General features: G+C 38.0%; 3 protein-coding genes across 6 annotated transcripts; all 3 read left to right on the forward strand.

Annotated features, from left to right (window-relative positions):
• Positions 1-1,075: 1,075 nt before the first annotated feature.
• LOC114529113 lies at positions 1,076-4,584 on the forward strand. Its single transcript, XM_028550860.1, has 2 exons — positions 1,076-1,745; positions 2,738-4,584. Exons 1-2 carry the CDS (start codon positions 1,373-1,375, stop codon positions 4,201-4,203), a joined length of 1,839 nt encoding a protein of 612 aa, XP_028406661.1. The 5' UTR covers positions 1,076-1,372; the 3' UTR covers positions 4,204-4,584.
• A 727-nt stretch (positions 4,585-5,311) lies between these two features.
• On the forward strand, positions 5,312-12,044 carry LOC114529050 (sorting nexin-29-like). Its single transcript, XM_028550775.1, has 20 exons — positions 5,312-5,468; positions 5,596-5,648; positions 6,104-6,181; positions 6,315-6,448; positions 6,493-6,628; positions 6,813-6,883; positions 6,969-7,030; positions 7,115-7,220; positions 7,462-8,083; positions 8,184-8,337; positions 8,813-8,852; positions 9,035-9,098; positions 9,172-9,300; positions 9,553-9,639; positions 10,399-10,438; positions 10,517-10,633; positions 10,870-11,019; positions 11,283-11,357; positions 11,503-11,708; positions 11,779-12,044. Exons 1-20 carry the CDS (start codon positions 5,397-5,399, stop codon positions 11,849-11,851), a joined length of 2,469 nt encoding a protein of 822 aa, XP_028406576.1. The 5' UTR covers positions 5,312-5,396; the 3' UTR covers positions 11,852-12,044.
• Positions 12,045-12,586: 542 nt separating this feature from the next.
• LOC114529007 (ubiquitin carboxyl-terminal hydrolase 36-like) lies at positions 12,587-24,631 on the forward strand. Of its 4 annotated transcripts, none has more exons than XM_028550728.1 (17): positions 12,587-13,386; positions 14,055-14,168; positions 14,243-14,348; positions 14,537-14,604; positions 14,736-14,806; positions 15,093-15,175; positions 15,320-15,397; positions 15,559-15,778; positions 16,052-16,135; positions 16,209-16,326; positions 16,516-16,911; positions 17,202-17,520; positions 17,902-18,845; positions 18,932-19,018; positions 19,210-19,316; positions 23,681-23,770; positions 24,364-24,631. In XM_028550728.1, the coding sequence occupies exons 1-17, from the start codon at positions 12,906-12,908 to the stop codon at positions 24,439-24,441; spliced, it is 3,444 nt and encodes a 1,147-aa protein (XP_028406529.1). In that variant the 5' UTR covers positions 12,587-12,905; the 3' UTR covers positions 24,442-24,631. The 4 variants fall into 4 exon arrangements, with proteins under 4 accessions (XP_028406529.1, XP_028406527.1, XP_028406530.1 ...); XM_028550726.1 differs by having other exon boundaries at positions 24,361-24,630; XM_028550729.1 differs by lacking the exons at positions 23,681-23,770; positions 24,364-24,631 and adding exons at positions 19,528-19,617; positions 20,114-20,562.
• Positions 24,632-24,713: the final 82 nt, after the last annotated feature.

Consider the following 24,713-nt stretch of genomic DNA (forward strand, 5'->3'; position numbering starts at 1 on the left):
AAATTCATCCAATCAGGCGGGGAACCCAACTTAGGACAGGGCACATATCCACCTCCCGTGCCCTCACTCCCCCGTGGGAGGTCGTGACTCTCGTGACGTTGTGCAACACGGCTATAAATGAACGATATGCGGTCTTGGGTATGAATAGCTTTTCGTGACAAGAAATGAAAAGGCCACTCCACAATTTTCAAGTGTTCTCAAACAAGCATCTACTCATACGTAAAAGTTCTTGCCTAATGTAATCAAGCGCACGCAATTCGTATTTTTAACATGGCTCTACTTAGCAGCCCTGTGTGGGAACGATAACACTTCAAATTTGATGTCCCCCCGTCCACGAAATCTGCAATATCATTCTGAAGCGTATTACATTAATTTTGATGTTATTTCTTTCGCTATAATAAATATAAGCCATGCCCAAAACTCAGAAGACGTAAAATAAACGATTTAATGTGAATGACAATATCAGTGACAGTGTTGTGAAATGTAAGGCAATTTCCGATAACGTATGAAAAAAATCACGGTTTACAGACGTGTAGAGACAGCGGAAAAGATTTTGCGATTGAGGGTGACGCTTATACCAGCTAAACAACGGAGAGTCGTTTATAAGTTTTGTGTGCTGTTTGACAAATATTTTAAGCCTTAATTTTTTAAGCCTTTCTTGCCTTAATTGCTGAATTTTGATAGATATATTTTTATATTTTGATGGGTAGCCGAGATATTTTTCCGGCTGATAATACTAACAGTCTGGAAACCCAGCTTGAGATTCAGACGCTATGTGAAATATATGGAAACCATTTCAGGCTGACGGTTTAAACAGGCAATAATCAAATATTAAACCGCACATATTCACTGCTTTTCATCGTTTTATGTCTTTAAATACAAGACCTGAGTTCCAACGGTACCCCAACGTATTAGGAAAATAAATATTTTAAACACTAGAACGATAGAACCGCTTTTTTGACAAGATATATGGGTCGGTCGAGATGTGCTAAGACAAGACAGCCCGAAATTTCGCATGCGACCCTTTATATGACGACCAGTTTAGCCGGCCGGTAGTAAAAAAAATTCGGATTTCTTTTGACGGGATAAAATAGCCATGATTTATGCCAAATTTAAGCGTGATGCTCATCTGATGGGAACCAGAATTGCGGTTGTCATATTGCTTCAAAACTACAATCAGTACATGTTTGGTAGACAAAAAAACTAGAACGAAATATACCGTTAACTTGGTTCCTACGTTACGAACTGTTTGTTTACATATTTCCATATCGCTTATATTTCATCGAGTGTGTTTGTAAACCTTCAGTTTTATTGTGTGTGTAGTCGTCTCACTCGAAAGGGCTTCTATCCCGCGATTTCCAACGGACGGAGAATGCTTTTCACGACGTTGTTTTTTGCTTTCGCTGCGTTCATCTTGCCAACGAGTCATGCTGTGCCCTACGCTTGTAACTGGACCTACGTTCCTGCTGATTACATTCATTTTCCGCACGTTCCTGTGAACTGCTTCACGACGACGCCTTCGGCATGTAAACGATCGTGGAAATCCGGAATTCCCGAAGGTGTAGCCACTGCGAAACCTCTGATCTACTCCGAGTTCATTTTTTGCCACGAGAGCTTTTCGACGTGCGGTTATGTGCCAATAAACCCGGACACTGGCGTCGTTCTTGGAGGCAGTGGTGTCACCGTTGGAGGAGGTGTCGATCTTGGAGCAGTCGAGAAACATGCTCAGGCGTTCAAGAAATTACGTAAGTCGTACCCTTGTTAATAATGATTTGCAGCATGGTAATTTAAAAATTGTTGGTATATTCACTCGCGATTGCATGCCAACTCAAACTTTGCGAAGTTAATTACCTATTTCGCAACTCTCCCTGACCTCGAGACTTTAAGAACTTCCCACAGGAGACGAACGACGCTTGAAAAAGTAAATCCGAAATCGATAACCGCTTTAGAATAGGCGAAATCTTTCCGTGCTGATGAAAACATGTCTTGGTTAAGCAAATGATTTCGTACCTAGAGTTTAAGAAGTTCTGTACTCTGTCTGAATGAAAGATTGCCAAATCTTTTGTTTATATATATTTAGGTATAGAGTGTGCTATTGTACTTTTGGTGAAACAAATTTAATTGAGAGATATAATGATGGAAATAATTTGCTGTATATTTGTCTGCGTGACTAGGTTAACTGAACAGTATGTAGCGCTTTGTCGGTTGCAGTTGCTGAAACCTCCTTTAGTATTAAAAAATTAGGCCGCGTAGTCCAGATTTATGCTAAAAAAGTATTATCTTGAGATTGCTATGCAATTAAGATAGCATCAATCTCTTACAAATTACTCCGATGTAAAATTGTGTATTACTTCGCCTGCTTTACCGTTTCCGTGTAGGAAAGAGACTCCTCTCACTCTCTCGTGAATGAGAGACCTCAAGTATTAACCCCTAAACAAGTGGTCAGTGGTTGAAAACGTTATCGATATATTGGGATTCAAATTGCTGTTCAATGAATCCTTCATTTCTATGAGTTTCATGAATCTGTAGGTTTCTGTTTCGGAGTGCATCGCCTTATTTTAAACTAAAGTGCTCTTTAGATTGCAATCATCCGCTACAGCATCTTCTGTCTCCCTTTCAACACTTAAAACGTCTTAAAATTTATATTTTAACGGAATCTTGTTGATGCTGGACATATTCAAACTCCAACTGTTACCGAAAACTTTGTATATTTATATTCGTAACTTCCTTCTTTTAGCAAGGGCAGTTTATATGAAGCTGAAACCATACCTTGGCTTAAAACAAGAGCTGGCAGCCTGTGCTGCAATCGAGAAACCTCTTTCCCTGTTCTCAAACGAAGCCCTTACCCTTACCAGCACAGTGCAAGAGCATCTCATTAAGCAAGTTGAAATCAGGTACAACCTTGACCGTTCCCCGGGGTCTACCCCTTTCATATCCCTGGAGCGGGGTATTCGCACCGCGATGGTCAGCCTATGGTACCAGCTCGGGCGACCAGAGGCCTACCCGGAATTCTGGAAATTCGCAACGCAAAACAACTGGGAACGGGCCGTGGCGAGTCTCAGGAATTTCTACAAGATACCCTTAAAACAACGCACAGAAGATCTTAGACGACGCAATGACGAAGCCGATATAATCGAAGCGACTTTCGTGCAGTGTAGTCGTTCGTTAGACGCCGTAGTTTTACTGGACGAATCGGGCAGCGTTACCGACGCAAATTTCGCCGAAAGCTTGCAGTTCGTTGTGAACATAACAAACGCTTTCTCCGGCCCGAAGTTAGTCGGAAATCTCGGCACCCGAGTCGCGTTATCGACGTTCAGCTACATGTACACGGCGCATTTCCATCTCTCGAGCTATAATACACACGCACAATATCTCGCCGCCGTAAATGGCGTGCGCAAACATGGCGGCACTACGTCGCTAGGATACGCGCTGACGCGAGTATTGGACCAGTTCAGCGAGACGAAGGGACTGAGAAACGAGAGGTACGGGATACCGCGCGTGCTGATCGTGATCACGGACGGACAATCGCACGATCCCGTGCTCGTCCCCGCGCGAAAACTGCGCCAAAAAAATATCGTGATCTACGCCATCGGAGTTGGGCATTTCGACATGGGGCAGCTTCTTGAGGTGGCCACGTCCCGAGAACATGTTTACACGCTCAGCACTTTCTTTGAACTCGAGACATTCCTCTCGACTCTAACCGCGGCGACATGCAACGAACCCCAACCGGTGAACCTCCGACGGCGTGTCGAGATGTCGAGCCCAAAAGCGAAGTTCCAGTACTTTGTTTACAAAGCGAGGCGGAAGTCCATGCTGGAGGTTCGTGTGAGGGACTTGGTAGGACAAACCTTGATGTACGTGTCGCGAACCAACCCCCATCCTTACAAGTACGACAGCGATTTGGGCTTCGTGCATTCGGTGCAGAAACACAAAGTCGTCGTGATCGCGGTGAAAGATCAGAAAAATCAGACCAGCGTCGCGAAGCGATCGGTCGACGAACTGGACGTCATGGAGAACGTCTATGTCTCCGTCTTTGCAAACACCAGGAACGCGCGGTTTATCATCGAGGCTGAAACATGCGAGAACTGTCAGGAGGGGACGAACGAGGTTTTTGAAGCCACAACTGGGGCTGCTAGCGTCAAGTCGTTATGTAACATTGTTGCGTTTGTATGGGTTTGCATGTTGAGCATGGTATTATTGTAACATTAGGGATAACAAGGAGCAGTTGTGGACACTTGAATAGCGTGTTTAGGAACATCGTATATTGAACCAAGCATATCTTATATTTATACCTTTTTTTGTATGTGATATGCCGTTTTGGAAGTTCTGAGTATGTTATGCAACATGGGTTGGTGAACACGAGACGTTATTACCTCCTGTGAAAATAACACAATGTCTAAAAGCCGATTACATGTTGCAACAAGCTCTTTTCTACAAAATACATGAGCAAATATAGCACTGAATATCGGGCCTTGGACTAGACGTATAATATAAGAATATTATGATAATATTAGTGTTTATCTCGGAAAATGTCTATTTATTCAAGTGTATGAAAGTTTTTGGTGTACTGAATTAAATGAAATATGGTCGGTAAACTTAAGACTGTTATGTTTGGGATCACAGAGAGATCTGCCGTTTGAACTGCTGTGTGCAGCGACTATTGCGAATTAGGCTTCTTGGAGATTGTGCTCCGGTAACTTACTAGTTTTTGGCGTTTTAAAAAACTTTTTACGAATGCAGCAATGCAAATAACAACAAGAAGCAATAACGTTTATTCAACAGCCAATTATCAAGACGGACATTAGAGAGAAAAAAGATGAAACGGTAATGTTTTTAAAAGAGGATGTTTTAGAAACTCGGGTAACTTTTGTCGAAAACGCTTAAAAGCTCAGTAACCAGTTTTTTAAAGTTCGCTGTGCTGACGCCACATGGCTCCTTTTCCACATGGTATTTCCCACTGACTCATCACGATCCAATTCTGAAAACTGTGTCCGTCTCTTTTGAACAAAGCCATCATTACTACTTTGATAAAGTTGACACATATGTCTTTTATTTACTTGCCAATATACAAGAGATGCCGACAACTCGATATTGACAAGTTTACAATTCCTAGAAAGAAAATTTCGTATTTTAAACCTCTATAACCTCAGGGTTAAGGACGCACCCAACGTGAGTTGATCATTTGTGTAATTAGCATATTTACCGTTTGATAGTTCAGATATTCATTCGGAAAGGAGATCAGTTTCAATGATTCAAAAAGTGGAAACATCACGAGATTTTCAATGGAACACAATAATGACCTAATATTTTTATAGTATTTTAAATATTTTCACTTGTAATTGAGGGTTTTTTTCTTTTTAATTAATCAATATTTGCAAATAATCAAAAAGAAAGACATGGCTAATTCATCGGGGCAGGATATCGCCAGGCAAACACTGACCGATCGTTTGTTAGATGCCGTGAAACAGGCAAGTGATGCTTTCTTTCAGTGATGAAAGCTTCGATAATTTTTGCGTAGAAAATTTCTATAAAAGCAGTATTTTTCTTGTTTACCTTTGGACGTGATCAGTGAATGAGGAGGTGTCTTTATTTTAGTGTCAAATACGATTTGGAGGAAAAACTGAGCTTGCAACTGAGAAGGATAGCAGGTACTGTACTTCGATCTGAGATTTGTACTTTTGACCTGTCTCGACCAATTCAACTCAGGGCGAAGTAAGGATTTGGGACAAATTTATAACAATAGCTTTCTAATTGTGAATATGTACCGCAGATTTGTAACATTTACATTCGAGAAAACGTCTTGGCAAGTTCTTTCATTCATTAATTCCTAGTTTGTGTCCAGGATTTAGGAGTTTATGTTTTCGAAAATATTGAACCAGGAACTTCACATGTTAAGATGTCAGGCACTTTCAATATCATATCTAATAAAAACCTGAAGCTTCTGACCTTCAGCTTTCTTTTTAAAAGAATTTAGTCCTTGCAATCGACCTTAGGTTAAAATGAAAAGATTTTGTCCTACTGTGCGTATTTCACTGGCAGTTTCCAGACCTCTTCCAAGTAGATTTTCCAAGAAACAGATATATTTTATTTTTGAAAAATTCAGGATATCCTGTCTCTGTGCTCAGTGGGTGACTGCATTGCAGTTTGGGATGAAATCTAATAAGAAGATCAATCCATTGAGGTTAGGATCATTTTGAAATATATAACTCAGTAATATTGGCTGTATACAATGCCACAATTAATCTTTGGATTATGTTTTCTATAATATACGCTACATATTTATTTGTCTTGACATACTTTCTGTGGCATTTTAGACACGTTACTGGTCAGGTATTGCTCAGGAACGAAGGCCAGTCAGTGTTCTGGCAGTTTGTGAAAGAGCATCTCAGTGCAACCGAAATACGAAGATTTAATTCTCTTGAGAATGTCAACACTGACACCGGCAGAGGTATGTGAATTCAACATGAAATTTCTACATCTTGTAAATCTCTTACCAGGGCATTGAAACAATGCAACCATTAAGATTTCTGTGTTGTTTTATAGCTCATGCCTGGCTTAGATCAGCACTGAATGAGCAATCTCTGGAGAAGTATCTGCATAGCTTTCTGGGACACAAGCAACTTTTAAGGTATAAAGAAAACTGTAAACAAAGATTATTTACTGTTCTATTACCAACTGACATACAGTCAAATATATTTCTTACTGTGGTATTTTACTTGCCAATCAATTAATTTTATTTTATTTACAAACAATGCTTTGTGAATTGAGTCTTGTATGATAATTAAATAACTTTTTAAAATATATGTCTCAAGTGCTTATTATGAACAAGATGCTTTATTATTGGATGAAGAAAGATCAAGCATGCTACCAATGATGGCCGCAGGTGAGGCGATATAATTGCTTCATCCATTCAAAAATGTGTCATCTTTCATTTCATTTCTGACACTCAAAATTTGCAATTTTTTCAGGTCTAAGTTCAATCCTTTTTGCAATCAAAATTGACGATGCTGAGTTCAACATTTCAAAACAGGTGGAAAGACTTGTATTTATACAATTGTTTTATAAACTTTCAATAGTATTTTATTAACCTAGTATTTGTTTAATATTTCAAAAGGCTTCAACAAATGGAAATCTAAATATTCAGTTGGCTCCAGTTAATGTTGTTCAAAGTTCAATGAAGAAAGAACCATCTCCAATGTACTCAACATATGGAGCTCCAGGTATGGTTCTGCTCTTTCAGTTCTAAACTGTTCTTCCTAGAGGTCCAGTAAGGATCATCTCTTATTGATCCAGTGTTACTACAGGAGGAAACCTAAACTAAACTAACTTTATTTATACTGGATAGCTCTATCAGTTCTAAACTGTTCTTCCTAGAGGTCCAGTAAGGATCACCTCTTATTGATCCAGTGTTACTACAGGAGGAAACCTAAACTAAACTAAATTTACGTTTTTCTTTTTCAGTAAAAGAAAAGAAAAAGCGAAAAAAGAAAAAGCCGACCATAGCGCAAATAGAAAACGTCGAATTTGACGACGAAGAAAGTCCTGATGATCCGAAAATGTCGGAAACATCAGAAGAAGTCTTGACCAATCACGAGCCAGACATTCCACAAGTTGACGTCAGCTACTCTAATCCATCGCTCACGATAACAAACCAAGCCGGTGAAACTTCAAGAAACCCCGTTTATTACGAGAAACAATCACGAGAAACTAATTTTGAGGATTTAAAAGTCGAAGAAACAAGAACGGAAAAGATTGTTAAAAATCAAAAATTTTATTTCCTCGAGGGCAGTGGTTTGCAAGCTACAGCGAATATCCCCGTCAGTAAGCCTAGATTAAGTATAAGCTCGGACAATTCCGTCTCGTCTCAACCTGCTGAAGAGGGGCCAGTTTTGGACCATTCAAGAGATGAGCCGTTGGTCGATTTGTCCAGCGGTGTTGCGCTCACCCCGGTCTCTTGCCCGGATGAGACGACCGCCTGGGCTCTAGCGGAATCCAAGGATAGAGAGAGTCCTGGGAACGAAGGATTACCGGTAGTCGCAACGCGATTGTTCGCTGGTTCAAATCATGACTCTCCGGTTTCAAGGTTAGTTGTACTTTTAGTTCTGGTCCAGCAAAATGAGGAGGGGGGCAGCAAGCTTGAACCGAATTCTGGTCCAGTTAAAACGTTATTATATTACTCTCAGTGTCTGTACCGACGACGATGTCGGCGACGACTACACGAGCTTGGCAATCGGGGCGACCGATGCCGTGATATCAGCCACTCAAGATGTTCACAAAGAAATTGCAGATTTCACGAGTTCTTCTCTTGTCAGAACCATGGGAGATGGTCGCATGAGTGTAAGTATTTCGCCACGAGATGACGAAATAAGAATGGTTTTTTACCAATTTGTGTCAAAGAAGCAGTTTTAATTAATATTTTTGGTGTAAAAAAGGCATAATTCTCGCTCTTTTTGGCCAATTCAGGAGATCACGTACACGCGTAAAAATCACCATGTTGATGCAAGTTGTTAAAAACAGGAGTGAACAATGTTGTGCTGCACCCTGTGAACAGTATTGTTAACAATGTTATTGAAACTTGTTGAATCATCAATGCTGTTGCAACTTGTTACAACAACATTGCATCGTGATTGCATCAACATTGATGATTCAACAAGCTTCAACAACATTGTTAACAATACTGTTCCCAGGGTGCAGCACAACATTGTTCACTCCTGATGCGACACCTGATCAATTTTTACGCGTGTAGGTCAGTTGTGGCCGGATCTTTGATAAAACTTGATGTAACTCTAATAAAATATTTGTTTGTTAACAGCCACCGAGCGAGGCTTCTGGTACCAAGGAAATGACTTCAGGTGCGAAAAAAATACATTCCCTTTGTGAAGACATGTCAAATATGATCAGAATACAGATTACAGCGTTAGCAGACAATATTCTTGAAAAGAAAAACACTATAGATTGTATCTCAATGCAAAACGTGCAGTTTACTGTGTTCGGTAACAAAAAAATGCTTTAACAATGAACATTTCCTATTTAGGGGAACTAAAACAGGCCATCGTATCCATGATGTTAAGAAAAGATGAGGTTGAAGAGTCTAATAGGTATTCAACCATTTCATGTTTTTTCTAGTACCATTCTTTTTCTTCTTATAATATTGCATCCTACTTTATTCAGATCGCTGAGACAACTTTTGGATAAAGAAATGCAAGAATCAGCCTCGCTTCGTGATCAAGTCGATGATTTGCGAAGGGAACTTTCATCTTCAAATGAAACGTTTCATGCAACCCTGCATACCCTAACAAGGTTAGCACGTTTCACCTTTTCTCATTCAACCATCTACTTAACTAACACTTTGTAATTTCAAATCTCGTCAGAAATTTTGCACTTACATATAGTTATTACGAAAAGGAAAAAATTGGGAAACTTTACCGTAATCTTTAGCTGTGTATTCCAATTCAATTCGAAGTAGAACCAATGAAAATCAAAACTGAAACCGCGGTTTGTTTGACCTTTGCCCGTAAACAAAAATCTGACAGTTTCTTGTATTTTTCGCAGCGAAAATGATCTCTTAAAACACCAATTAAAGAAATATGTTGCGGCTGTTCAGTCGTTGCGTAGAAACGAGTCTTTGGACATTGGTAAGTATTGCTACAATTAGAGAGTTGATGATGGTCGTGGTTTTACGATTGAAAGCCAATTTTGTCATATAGCTGTTCCTGGAAGCAAACAGTTGGACGATCTTCCTGTACTGGATGACAAACCACAAGATCAAGCGAGGTGCTGCAGCTATTTGATTGATATAACCTTAACCAACTTATACTGGATAGCTCTATCAGTTCTAAACTGTTCTTCCTAGAGGTCCAGTAAAGATCATCTCTTATTGATCCAGTGTTACTACAGAAGGAAACCTAAACTAAACTAACTTTGTTTATACTGGATAGATCTATCAGTTCTAAACTGTTCTTCCTAGAGGTCCAGTAAAGATCATCTCTTATTGATCCAGTGTTACTACAGAAGGAAACCTAAACTAAACTAACTTTATTTATACTGGATAGCTCTATCAGTTCTAAACTGTTCTTCCTAGAGGTCCAGTAAAGATCATCTCTTATTGATCCAGTGTTACTACAGGAGGAAACCTAAACTAAACTAACTTTATTTATACTGGATAGCTCTATCAGTTCTAACTGTTCTTTCTAGAGGTCCAGTAAGGATCATCTCTTGTTGATTCAGTGTTACTACAGGAGGAAAACTAAACTAAACTAACTTTATTTATACTGGATAGCTCTATCAGTTCTAACTGTTCTTCCTAGAGGTCCAGTAAGGATCATCTCTTGTTGATCCAGTGTTACTATAGGAGGAAACCTAAACTAAACTGTCTTTTTTTAATGTGATGAATTTCAGTGATGAAGAAAAAAGAGATTTTGAAAGGAAACTCATTCAGGTAACAGGTTGTCGATTTAAATCTTCTCTAAATTGTTTTTTATTTCGAACGTTTTATAACGATCAGATTTTTTTTCAGGTCGCAGACATGCACGGTGAATTGATTGAACTCAACGACAGGTTACAAAAAATGTTGAATATTCGTGAACACCAGTTAAGAAGACTGAGAGAAGAGCTGATTGATCTCAGAGGCCCGGTGAGATTCTATATTATTACGTACTAACTGTGTAAAGAGTTTATGCTGGATAGCTCTATCAGTTCCAAACTCTTCTTCCTAGAGGTCCAGTAAGAATTATCTCTTATTGATCCAGTGTTACTACAGAAGAGAAGCCTAAACTAAACTAACTTTATTTATACTGGAAAGTTCTGCTAGTTCTTAACCATTCTTTTTATAGTAGTTTAAACACTTATTGGTCCATTGTTATATTTCAGCTTCCAGAAGATGGTAATCTTGATGACTCTTCCAGCTTGGAGGGTTTAGGACCTCGCTTGGTCCAAGTAAATACACGTCCTCTTATAAATATCTGGATTCCTTCAGCGTTCGCTCAGGGAAGATCTTCCAACGTCCACCACACGTATCAGGTAAATGTGAAAAACTTATCATTTTAGGTCGTATCATTTTACCGACATTTTTCTATCCAAACTTGGCCAGAAGGCAACAAGAAATATACGAAATGATAATATCGGTGAAGCGAAACACAGTCCAGCTTCACTGTTTTTCTGTGCTCCCATTTCTGCATCAAGTCACTTTGTTTTCATCTTGTGATAATACTGATTCATTTATACTCGTAGCGTTAACGGGAAGAACATTTCTGGCATTGTTGATTTCAATGTTTCCTTTTCAGGTGTATGTAAGAATCAAAGATGACGAATGGAATGTTTACCGAAGATATTCAGATTTTTATGGCCTTCATAAAAAGGTTTGCGTTTACATATTTGAACGATATTCTTCCATTACTAAACATTATAGTCAAGAGCAGTTTCATGTTATGGTCCGTGACGCACTTATGTTAGTTATGTACTAATATAACTATACAGTTTACACTTTTTTGTCTTTTTCTCCAGATCAGCAAGCAATATCCTGCCGTTAGTCAGTTTAAATTTCCGCAAAAGAAGGTTCTTGGAAATCGTGATGCAAAATTCGTGGAAACTAGGCGAAAAAACTTGCAGCGATATTTACGAAAATTAATAAATTACAGTTTGAGAATTGTTCCAGAACTTTCAGAAAATCCTTGTAAAACCACGTTGCTGAATTGGTTCCCTTTCTTCGGGTTAGTATTTTCCGATTATTTGTTGTTAGATTGGCTCTCCCGTTTCCAAATTTATATATTTTCTTTATAGACAAACTGCAAATGAGTCCGGCGTACAAAAATCATCAAACCCAAACATCCCAGCCCATTACACAGGAATATAATTTCATTGATCAATATTTATCAAAACGTTGCAATACTTAAACAATGTCGCCTTAAACAAAGTCGCCTTAAACGCCAGCAACAAATTCTACTCTTTAATATATACCATGAGATGGTCATGTTCCTGATTTCCCCTCAAAAATGACATTATATATTTGTATAGACAAAATTATTTTATGAAATTAAATATTATTATAAATCAAATTTAAAAATATAAATTATTATAGTTATGGAACCTATCGAAAATCTCTTTGTAATCTAGTAATATGTACAATTGCAAATATATTAGAATATAAACTAATTTAAAAAATAGGATTATTAATCGTCTTTTTTGTATATTTAATTTACACAGGCATGGCAAATAAGTTTGTCCAGTACGTTTGTTCTGGTTCAAAATATTCACAATGCGATATTTTAGAGTTACATTTGGTAAGGATTTTTAAAAGCGATTGATTGATTTGAGGTTGAAAAAGAGTGGATAAATTCTGGTCAGAAAGAAAAATAATTGGAGGGAAGAGGTAGGAATAACACGAAGAAAAACAGGAGAGAATTGAAGGCAGCTAAGCAGTGAAAAGAGCAAAACGAAAGCCGGAAGAAGGGAAGAACAAGAAATACATAAAATGGTCGAAAAAAAGGTAAAATGGAGGACGTTTTTTCTCCTTATTTTCATTTTTGATTTTTCAGTGATTTTCAGTAGTTACCAACCTTCCGACAACTTCCGGTAACCACGGCCGCGTGCGAATCGAACCAGGAGTGAAACAATTTTCACATTTCAATATTTTTAGTACGATCTGGTATTTCTCGTTTTTTAAACTGTTCTTCTGTACAACAGAAAATGATTTTATCAAGATGTATTCACGGATACCTGTTTGTGTATTCCCGTTGAAGATCGGGCGAAGAAATGCGGTAAACTGAGAGTTTTCGTTGCGTGAACAGCGTAGTTTTTGGCTGGCTTCAAAATCAAACAAATTTTCATTCATCAAGCCGGTGTCAGATTTCGTATAAATCTCAGGATTTTTGTTGAATTTAGTCGTTTTATTCTATACATCATTCATTATGTCTTCGGTTGGGATTCCTATTAACTCGAAGAATTATTGGAAGAGCAACGATTTGATAGATAAGAAACTCGGTTCTGTGTTAGACCGAAAGGTGGCTTCGACAAGCAAACAAGTGCTGTTGGATAGAATCGAATTTAAAGAGGCCTCAAAGCCGGATCCGTTCTACCAAGAACTAAAACAGAAATACACGCCGTTGAATAGCGCCTCGTCGAATCAACAGACTGGAAATGATCAGAAAGAAAATACAAAGAAAAAACTTGATGTTTGTATAAAGAAACCAGGCAAAGATGAATTACCCTCGCCGAAATTTGTCTTATTTGAGAAAGAGAAGGTTCATCTGGGATGGAAGACAGTCCGGAGTGTTGGTCCAGGGTTGTTCAATCTGGGTAACACATGTTTTCTGAATTCCGTCATACAAGTTCTGACATATACACCGCCATTAGTGAATTACCTGGCAACACAGGAGCATTCAAGGACATGTGAGTATATTTTGTGCATGTGTTTCAATTTTTGCTAATTATGCTTAATTAGTAAAATGTGAATTGTTAAGTAATCAAAGTGACATGGCCAAGTGTTAATTGATATTATTGATTATATAGTTTGGTATCATAGCTTGTAGTAGATAAAGAAATTGTTCACACAGATTCTGCCTAACACAGTGTCCTTAGCTATATCTATTGAAACATTTAAATGATAATTTGTAAATTGTGTTTCTTTGAGAACCCAATTTTTAGCATTGGGGGTTGGTTAATACATTAGGTGGGGATTTTTAATTATCCAGTATTCGTCCACCATCAACTCAGATGATTTTACTCATTAGTGTCACAAGTACTGTCATTTATCAATGGTTATGCACTATCTACTGTATAATTATTCATTGTTATTGTGCCTTTTTACTACTTATTACATATGTATACTTATCATGTGCCTGGTCATAGCTGAAACAATATGGCTGAAACCATCAGGCAAAAACAGAATATGTGAATATTCACCCCCAACCATCACTGTAGTTTCAGGCCAGTGCCTGGTTTCACTTGTTAGTCGACTAAGTTTCACTTGTCACAATGCTGGCCAGCATCATGGTTAACAACAAAATCAAGATAAGTTTTTGTATTTAAATGCTGAAACAGATTCAATTCTTCTTCAGGTGCAACTGTTGGATTCTGTATGTTATGCGAGCTACAGCGTCATGTTGTGCGAACTTTCTCGCACAATCAAAATCAAGCAATCAAACCATTAGCTATTTTACAGAAATTAAAATGTAAGTTGAACCCAACCTTTCAAATGTATGGTCTTGAATATTGTTGATTCTCAATTTCCTATTTGTTTGTTTAGTCATTGCAAAACATCTCAGATTTGGCCATCAAGAGGACTCACATGAATTTCTTCGCTATGTTATTGATGGGATGATGAAAAGTTGTCTTTCTGGAGTGTCTGAGAAGTAGGTTTTAGGACAAAAATGGTGTTTTAGGACAAAAATGGTGTTGGTGTCTTTGTGTGATGGCCTTGTTTCAGAGCCTTGTATAGCATTTCCAATTTAAATGAAAGACATTGGTAGAAAACTAGCCATTAATTAATAGGCAGACACAAGGTTCTTAATATATGCTTTCAATGTGTTTTTGCATCTAGATTAGATTCATATACGAAAGCAACAACAATGGTTCATCAAGTCTTTGGTGGATATTACCGAAGTCAAGGTTTGCTTTTTAAAATATGTACAAGTATTGCAATGCTGACTAACAAAATTTGTTGTGTTGTTAAATGTTTTAACTGTGCAATTGAGCGAAGAGTAACGGCCAGAAATAAAAGATATTCTAATCCTTTTTAGTGATTTGTGAAAAGTGTCATCACACATCAACCACATATGATCCACTCATGGAAGTATTGCTTGATATTAAGGTCTGTACATCATCCTTAAAACTTTCACAATCAATCACCATTGAAATAAAGACGTGATTGTCCTGCTTGTAACCTGTGTGTAAATTTGGTATTTGCTATATAATGGGCTAGTAAATACTAGTTAAATTAAAATTTATATCAACTAGTTATTGTATATGAGCTAGGTATTGAATATCGGCTGGCTATCATGTATATATTTAAACAATTCCATAAAATGACCAACTTTTTTTTCACATTGTTGTATTTGTAGTAAGTTTATATCCTATGCTAAATTTTATCTTTTTAGCACACTCATTCAGTTGTGAATGCTATGCACAAGCTTGTTTCATCTGAGTTACTCAATGGAGAGAACCTGTACTTATGTCCAAGGTGAGCTAAATCAAGAGTTTGCCATTGGCAATGAATGAAATCTATGTTAATATAATTCAATAGTTTAAAATAAATAAAAAAAGAAGTTCAGTCTTTTGTCTGTCACTGAATTACTCACAAAATTAAACCTTTTGATTGTTGAAGATGCAAAAGAAAAGTTCCAGCGAAGAAAAATTTAAGGGTTCATCAACCACCAAATGTCATGACAATGTGTTTAAAGAGGTAGAATTTGTACCTGACTAGTTTCAACTGAGATGGTTGGTTTAGTTTTTAGAAAGTCTGTTAATAAGTAAAACGAAGTTTTCATGACTATAACGTTTTGTGTAGTCGGTTAGTTTCACAGGTAATGGTTAAATTCAATGTCTTTTCTGTGTTTTATATAGATTCGACAGTCACTCGTTTTTCGCTTCGAAAATAAACAAGGAAGTTAGTTATCCGGAACAGTTGAATCTTCGGCCGTTTATGAGCACGAACCAAGGACCAGCTGTTCCTTACAAACTCTACGCCGTTCTCGTTCATTGTGGTTACTCCTGCAACTCCGGACATTATTATTGTTTTATAAAGGCAGCCAACAATCATTGGTATCAAATGAACGATTCCTCTGTAAGTTGTTATACGAATTACGAAAAGGATGTTGTTAAAAACAACACTACTAAGGCTAATGGTGAAGACTACTACTGATATAAAAGCCAGACCAAAGTCTGTGTAGTTTGTCTTTGAACTGATAAAACTCTAACTCTAAGGCAGAATCTTGAATTCTCCTTGGGAACTTAAACAACAAACATCGAATTGAACTGTCTTTTATCTTGTACACTCGCACGAATGGAAGCCCTCGCCAACAAACAGTCGTATATTCACTCTTATTTCATTTTGTAGGTTCGTCAAGTCAATTTAAAAACGGTTTTATGCCAACAGGCGTATCTTCTTTTTTACATCAAAGAACACAACATTCACAAAGAGGTTTGTGCCTGGTTTGTTTTATCTATGACTGTAGTTGTTCTGGGAGTGATATTTCTTCTCTGATTTTGTTTAGAAAACAAATTCCACACAGAAACAGCCCGCTAGAAATAGTTGCACAAACAGCACAGAAGGATTTCATCAAAAACAACATTCAAATGCACCAAAAGTCATCAGCGAACGGTCAAACAAAGGTATGTGTACATCGAGAGACCGAAATGCTTAATATTAGTTGTTTTTAGGTTCACTTTTTTTATTGGATAGTATTTTATGAAAGCTTTGCTTTATTTCACGTCAAGTAATCTTATTCTCAATTCCTAACTTCGAAAACAATGCTTGCACGAATATTTGAAGCCTTAAAGATTCAATATAAATTGTTTTAGACGACAAAACCGCAGCTCAACAATTTCCCGCTAAAAGACCCGAATCTTCGTGGAAAGCGAGCGTTGAAACAAACAAACAGTTAAACTTGAACCATCGACCTACGAGCATTCCTCAAAGGCGGGAAAAGGTTGTGTTCGCTTTAAATCACGGACTTAAAAAACCCCAAAACACAGCAGAGGAGAAAGAATTGGAAACCAAAGAAGATAATTTGAAAACTGACACGAAATCATCACAACATTTGCAACACGATAATCGAACGAGTTTTGAAGGAAGGAGCGAGAAAGTCGGTGAAAAACTTCAAGTGAATGAAGTTAGTAGTTCGGTGGTAGACGACAAAAACAACCGATCATCTTCTGCAAGTGACACAAATTACGAAAACAAGTCGACTGATAAAGGTATATTAATTTCACACCTGGGGGAGATGTTGAACTATATAGTTTAACTGGAAGGCTAACTGGTGATAAACATGCCTGTATTATACCTTAAAGTCGGTGTTTTTTAGTGCTATGTCCTTGACAGATGCAAATGAGTAAATAGTTAGGATTGTCCGGCGTATAATTGCCCTTATTTGAACACCCGTAACTTACCCACTCGATCACATCTGTCAAAAGGAATCTTTCATAGAACTGGTCTTTAAAGAGCTCTTTTCAATCGCTTTTTTAAATGTCTTTATTTTGTTATTTAGCGGAGCAAAAAGACACAAAAACTCCACAGGATGTTCACGCCACAACAAAATGGACTGTTACAAAGAACAGCTCCCTTCCTACGGCATTGCTACCTGGGGCTTTACTCCCAGGAGGTAGGGAGAGGACCCCCTCTATGAGCTCGGAGCTCAGTAACCCCGGAAGTGTGGCGAGCAAGACTGGGGACTGGGCCGTGTGTGATCGAAGTTCCACCCAAGATATGATCGGACCCAGGCTTCCAGAGCGACAACACGCCGGTTGGAAAGTTTCGACAGCTGATTCGGCGAAGAAAGATGGCGTGAATGGAGATTTTAGGAAGAGGTATTATAACTGATGCTCTTGTTATAGATGAGTGCTGTGAATATATCCAGTCTTGTTATAGATCAGTGCCGTGAATATATTCAGTCTTGTTTTTGATCAGTGCTGTGAATATATTCAGTCTTGTTATAGATCAGTGCTGTGAATATATCCAATCTTGTTATAGATCAGTGCTGTGAATATATCCAATCCACTGATCTGAAATCCAATCTTGTTATAGATCAGTGCTGTGAATATATCCAATCTTGTTATAGATCAGTGCTGTGAATATATCCAATCCACTGATCTGAAATCCAATCTTGTTATAGATCAGTGCTGTGAATATATCCAGTCTTGTTATAGATCAGTGGTGTAAAAATATTAAAGAATTGTCTTTAAATTTAGCGAACAAACTGCCGGAGATGATAGCGACAGCCAGCAAAAGAAACATAAACACAGAAGGGAAAAACACAAGAGAAAGAAGTCGAGAAGCGTTCAATCCGAAGATGAAACGAAGTTGCTATCGGACGAGTTTCGGGAAGGCGAAAGAAGTCGAGGAAAGGCGGAGCGGTTGAAGAAATTAACGAAAGCAAAAAAGCGGAAGAAAGCAGAGTTTGACAGGGATGAATCGAGTGGAGAAGACGAAGAGAAGAAACAAAGAAAGAGACACAAAAAGCTTAAAAAGAAAAAGAAACATAAACGAAGCAGAGATTCCGAGGCGGAGATTTCAAGTTCGAAAAACGCAGAGAAAGTTGGAGCTGAAAAGAATCTCAATTCGAGCCAGGAATCTTTGTTGACTTCGAAAAGCGACATAAACTTCGATGCGGATTCTGAAAACAAACTACACTCGAGAAAGAAGGATAGAAAACGCGACAAAAAGGATTCCGATAGAAAACATGGCGGGAAAATTCTGCACGAGTCGGCTTCTGGCTTCGTTGGCAAAGATGAAAGCTTGAAAGAAAACGATGATCATAAAACTGTAGCGAAGAAACAAACGTGCTTTGAAAAAACAGACAGCAATTGTATTGGTTTACAAAACGGTACAAAAGAAAAAGGTAAAACCAACGGATACGATTCGCCCGACGATAAGTTCCGTACGAATTGCAAAAAAGTTGGTGATTTTGGTAAATCACTTGTTGGGAAAGGGAAGGAGGTGCTTGGGGATTTGAAGGGATGTCGGAAGAGGGATAGGAGGGATAATAGTGAGCAGAAACCGCTGGTCCAGTATTCCGATGACTCGACGTCGGAGGAGCAGTGTGAGGGTAGTAGGGGTGAATCGAGGAATCGTGGGTATACGCACGTGGATAACAGGGGTGAAAAAGACTCAAGACACAAGACAAAGTCACCAGGTAAGATTTTCTCAACAATTTGGGGGCTTTTTCCCCCTGAACAAACTGAAATTCGTAATTGTTGAGTCTTTGCGTCTTTTTTACAGAAATCTCGCGGGAAAATGTAAACAGAAAAGGGGTTGTCGACACGTTGCTAGGCAACTCGCGAAAGTCATCAAAATACGGCCGATTAGGTTGGTTTTCTAGTCCAATGTTATTAAACACTGCAATAGAAACTACTTTATTGTCTTCAGATATCCAACTGTAATCAACGTCATATCTCGTAAATTCTCATGCAACCTCACGCATGCAAAACTTCGCTCAACTCTCAAACTCGTTTCATCAAAATCTTGTTTAATCGATTCGTTTTGAATAAATATTTTAGTTGAAAGATGGGATGGCGAACGAGATGAGTCACTATCAGATAGGGATACAGATGGACACAGGAAGAGAAGGCGGGATATCTGGGACGAAGAGTATGACAGAGGGAAGGTTGGTGATATTATGATACACCATCCAGTTGGTCTTATGTAGTCTGAACATTGTTCTATACTGTAATTAAAGTTGACTACCTTTTTATATTACTATTCCCGTAGTTTAGTCTGATGAAATATCTTCAATTTGTAGTCAGTATGTTTATTTTGTTTGCATGATGTAGGCAATTGCCCCTAATCGTCCTCCTCGGGTGATTTTGTATTTTCAGGTAAAACGGACAAAGAATAGACACAAATATCGTGATTATTCGCATCACGGGGAGAGTTCGTTTCAACGTGAATACGATAGAAGATTTCGAGTGAGTATTTGATGCATCTTTTCTACTCATCGCAAAAACCCTACTTGCAAGTTCGATGTGAGTTTTGCATAGAAATTTTCCGTATATATGACTTTTGATAGATGAGAATACGTAATTACTTACGAATGCATGCTCCGATGTATAAGAGCTTTTTAATATAAGATTTGAACATCAGTCACTAATTCATTCGTTCACATCTATCAAAAGAAGAAAATCACAGCAAAAATCGCACTGCTACTTTTTATGTCGTCGAGAAGCTGTCATGGCACCACAAGTTATGCACACCTATGAACTATTGTCTCGCGTGTGGAGTTTCTTTGTTTTGCGAGCGCGTCGTTGAACTGGCCGCTTCTTGAATCTTAAACTCTTGAGTCTTAAAGTCTTTATACATGTAAAGCTGTTGTATCGCTCATATCCTGTCAAAATCGAATCTTAATTCAATTTACAACAGATGTGCGCTCGCCAAGATTCTAATATTTTTTTCAAATTTTAGAAGGAAAACCGACATTCCACGTCTTCAAGTGGTTGGCACAAGCGTAGCTATGATCGTCACTCGCGGCGCGATAGGCGATGATGTCATTTCATTTCTGGAATTGACTGGAAAAGACTGAAGAAGCTGCCTCATGTTGGTACAGTCCAGATCCAAAATTGGTTTTTATATTTAACTGTGCAACTTCAAATGTATGGGAGTCGAAATAGGTGGGTGAGAATTGAGGGGGTGGGTGAGGCATTGTGTGTGAGGAGACCACTAGAGGTATTTTACAATTAAATTACAGAAACATTGTCAATGGTATTGTATTTTTATTTAAACAATGGCTATAGTCTATTTTATCATTTCCAGCTATAGTTTTTTGTATACATTCTTGTTCCAACATCTCGTAAGCAGAAAGTTCTGTTACACAAGGTATCAAGTGATTTCAATTCTATTATAAAAGTTTTAAAAGCTCATCAACTATGATGATGGTCAAGCAACTGGCTAAAATATATAATTACGGATTGTTCATCAGTTCATAATTTTGCTTGAAACTTGTGTTTCATAAAAAAATGAACTTTTTTATCTTATTTTACTGCATGTCTATGAGAAAGTCATTCTGTATAAAATGTTACAAAATTGCCAATTCTTGAATTTGATGACTGACAATGAAAAACTGTTTATCAACAATACTCTACAATGTCCATGCCTCAATTACAAATTTGGGGAGTGCCTATTAATGATTTTTTTGATATGTCATGCATGTGATTTAAAATTACACTGATGTGATCATGTGAATGGTAAAATATTAATGGTTTATAGTGAACAAAAAGTCAATCCTCACAGGATGACAGTCACACACAGAGAGAGTTCTGTGATTTCAGAGAGTTAATATCAGTCCTACAAGATTAAAAATAATTACTCTGAACTCTTTGTATGTGATTGTCATCCTGTCGGAATTGATTTGACTAATTCAAGTTTTATTTACCATGCATTTATTGCATTGCCATTTGATCTATGCCCATAGGCCATAGTGCATTTTTTAACATTTGCCTTCATGAAAATAAGTCCACTACAGTTGAAGGAATGTTACGTGCTGTTCCCAAACCAAAGCAACTGTACCATGGAGATTAGAAATAATCTGAACGAAGGACAAAGACTCCAGATCAACATCGTCTTTCAGCACTCCTGTTTCTGAGAAACTACAAAGATAACGTCCAAAGTCTGTTGAAACCAGGATCCGTTTTGTGATGTAATTTATCGCAACAGAATCAATAGATCCATATTTTTTAGGTATCATAACTTTGCGTTCCAACTCGCCGTTCTCCGTGTAGATATAAAAACAATCTTCCCAATAACCTGCAGTAATTATTTTTGTTCTATTATTATCTAGAAACCGTATCATATTCGCTCTGTCAGATAATTCTTTGAGATGAGAACTATTATGGACTTCAAATGAATTCGTCTTACAAGAAGTTCCGACATGTAGAATTTGTTTCTCTCGATCAAAAACGGCGATCATTTTGTCATTGTTTACTGCTATGGGTACAACAGATCCAATTATATCTGTATAGGCTTTCATGTGTTTAAAAGGTAACAGAGACTCAAGTTTTTTCTCTCCATGCTCATCAAATATCAACAACTTGTAACTCCATGATTGATCATCGCTTTCTTGCGTGATGAGGTAAAGGTTATCTTCGGCATCGATATCCATCCCAACAACCTTGCAACTTGGCAAATCTTCTTGTTTGGAAGGATCAAATATTGTACGGGATTCTCCTGAGGGATTCAAATTTTTAACAGAATTATGTATCTCTATTCTCGCAACAATTTCTCTTTTGCTATTTACAACACAGCAAGATCGATCAATACTCTCGGTGGTTTCGAAAAATGTGTAACCCAGGTACGGCGACGTAATTTCCACACCAGACTCTCTGTATTTTTCAATAAGGCGATCACTCCGGACTATTGGATGATGAGTTTTCTTTCCAAGCAAAATCTCGGGCCAATTAAAAAGCACTGTTTGCAAGTTCGAAAACCTTTTGGCGAATTCAAACAAAAGCAGATTCATTTGATGAACTGACGAAGCATTGTTGAGTCGCTTTGTTTTATTAAACCGAGATTTAATTCCGTCGTCAATCACAACAGAAAATATTTCTTGAATAGCTTTGATATCATGAAGCCCCTTCAGGTATTGCAGGCAATCGCTTACCCCCGCGTCAGGATCTTCTGATTTTTCTAAAATTCTGGCCATCATTCGAACCTGCGTCGCTTGAATTCGGTCCTCGATGGACAAAGCTTCGTTGCTGAATGCTTCGGTTGCTTTTTCACGAGCGAGCTTGAACGACTCAATGGCAGAGAGATAGCGTTCCTTGGAATGTATTTTCAATGAATTGAAGGCGTTTATCAAAGACGTGACCTCGTTGATTTGAGAAACAAGAACAACTTCCCGAAAAGACGTAGCTCCAGCTGAGGTTGCTTGTTCGGTTGATTCTGATCCATTGTCGGACGCATTAAACTGTTGTAGCGACTGATAAAGACCATTGATTCCTTCCTGAAGAAAACAAAAACTGCTCAGTAAGTCCTTTTTCGCTAATCCATCCAACTTCGTCTTAATATCATCGAGTTCTCTCACGATCAAGCGTCGACATTCTTCGTCCGTGACGTCGCCATCGTTTAAACGTTCTGAGATTTTACTGCGAGCCTTGTCCACTAAAAATCCAAATGTCAGCTTCAAAACTCTGGTAACGATCTCAGTCATCTTGAAATAAACGGAGCGTTATATTAACTGCTTGTGAAACTGTCACAAGATCAACACACCCTCTAATTTCACTCAAATTTAAACCAACTTATATTTTGTCTCAAAAAATTCCGAACTTTGGGAGAGTTTGCTACTCCCTGATGGGCATATCAAAAACTGATTTTTTAGAGAGGGAATCACAGTTTTTATTGTAAGCAAGCGCTTAATGTCTCAGATTATGATGTATTGTGTGCATGTCAACTCAATATTGGTTTGATGTGCTCCTAAATGAATATGAACTAGAATATGTGTGTAAAAAAAGTCGAAATAAAGACTGTTTCTTACGAGTCCATCACGAGTCCATCACGAGACCAACACACCCACCCCGCCCAGGAAGACGTTTAATTTCATTCAAATTTAAATTCAAACGACTTCATTGTCTTGTACTCGAAAAATTTCCGCGTCAGGAAAGTTCTGTTTTGAAAATTTCAAAAATTCTTCAGAGAGGGGTTCCAAGTTTTTGATATAAAAAACTTTTGTTTACCGATTTCAAACTTCTATGTTTCTTCAAAATACGATGTACTGTCTGGATATCTTACACAAAATTAGTAAGCCATGCTTCTAAATGAATATGGGAAGGTTGGTGATATTATGATACACCACCCAGTTGGTCTTATGTAGTCTGAACATTGTTCTATACTGTAATTAAAGTTGACTACCTTTTTATATTACTATTCCCGTAGTTTAGTCTGATGAAATATCTTCAATTTGTAGTCAATATCTTTATTTTGTTCGTGCATGATGCAGGCAATTGCCCTAATCGTCTTCCTCGGGTGATTTTGTATTTTCAGGTGAAACGGACAAAGAATAGACACAAATATCGTGATTATTCGCATCACGGGGAGAGTTCGTTTCAACGTGAATACGATAGAAGATTTCGAGTGAGTATTTGATGTATCTTTTCTACTCATCGCAAAAACTCTACTTGCAAGTTCGATGTAAGTTTTGCGTATAATTTTTGCGTATATATGACTTTTGACAGATGTGAATGCGTAATTACTTACGAATGCTCTGATGTATAAGAGCTTTTATTTGAACATTAGTCACTAATTCACTCGTTCTTATCTTTCAAAAGAAGAAAATCGCAGCAAAAATCGCAAGTGTAAACGAGCCTTTTAGCCTATCACTTTGCAGCTGCTTTCATGTCGTCGAGAAGCCGTGAAATTACCTCATTTGAAAGCGTTGTAAGAACGAGAACGATGTCGTGGCACCACTAGTTATGCACACCTATGACCTATTATCTCGTGTGTGGAGTTTCTTTATTTTGCGAGAGCGTCGTCGAGCTGGCCGCGTCTTGAATCTTAAACTCCCTACTGTGACGAGAAAGTCTTTATAAAGCTATTGTATCCCCCATATCCTGTCAAATTGGAAACTTAATTCAAACCAAATCGCCCTAAACTATTCTTTTTCCAGCGCCAATTTAAAACTGATGTGCGCTCGCCAAGATTCTAATATTTTTCTCAAATTTTAGCAGGAAAACCGACATTCCACATCTTCAAGTGGTTGGCACAAGCGTAGCTATGATCGTCACTCGCGGCGTGATAGGCGATGATGTTATTTCATTTCTGGAATCCACTGGAAAAGACTGAAGAAGCTGCCTCATGTTGGTACAGTCCAGATCCAAAATGGGTTTTTATATTTAACTGTGCAATTTTCAAATGTATGGGAGTCGAAATAGGTGGGTGAGAATTGAGGGGGTGGGTGAGGCATTGTGTGTGAGGAGACCACTGGAGGTATTTTACAATTGAATTACAGAAACATTGTCAATGGTATTGTGTTTTTATTTAAACAATGGCTATAGTCTATTTTATCATTTCCAGCTAT

Source organism: Dendronephthya gigantea, unplaced genomic scaffold, assembly GCF_004324835.1.
Source record: "Dendronephthya gigantea isolate DGI-Jeju-01 unplaced genomic scaffold, DenGig_1.0 000053F, whole genome shotgun sequence".
Lineage (NCBI taxonomy): Eukaryota > Metazoa > Cnidaria > Anthozoa > Malacalcyonacea > Nephtheidae > Dendronephthya > Dendronephthya gigantea.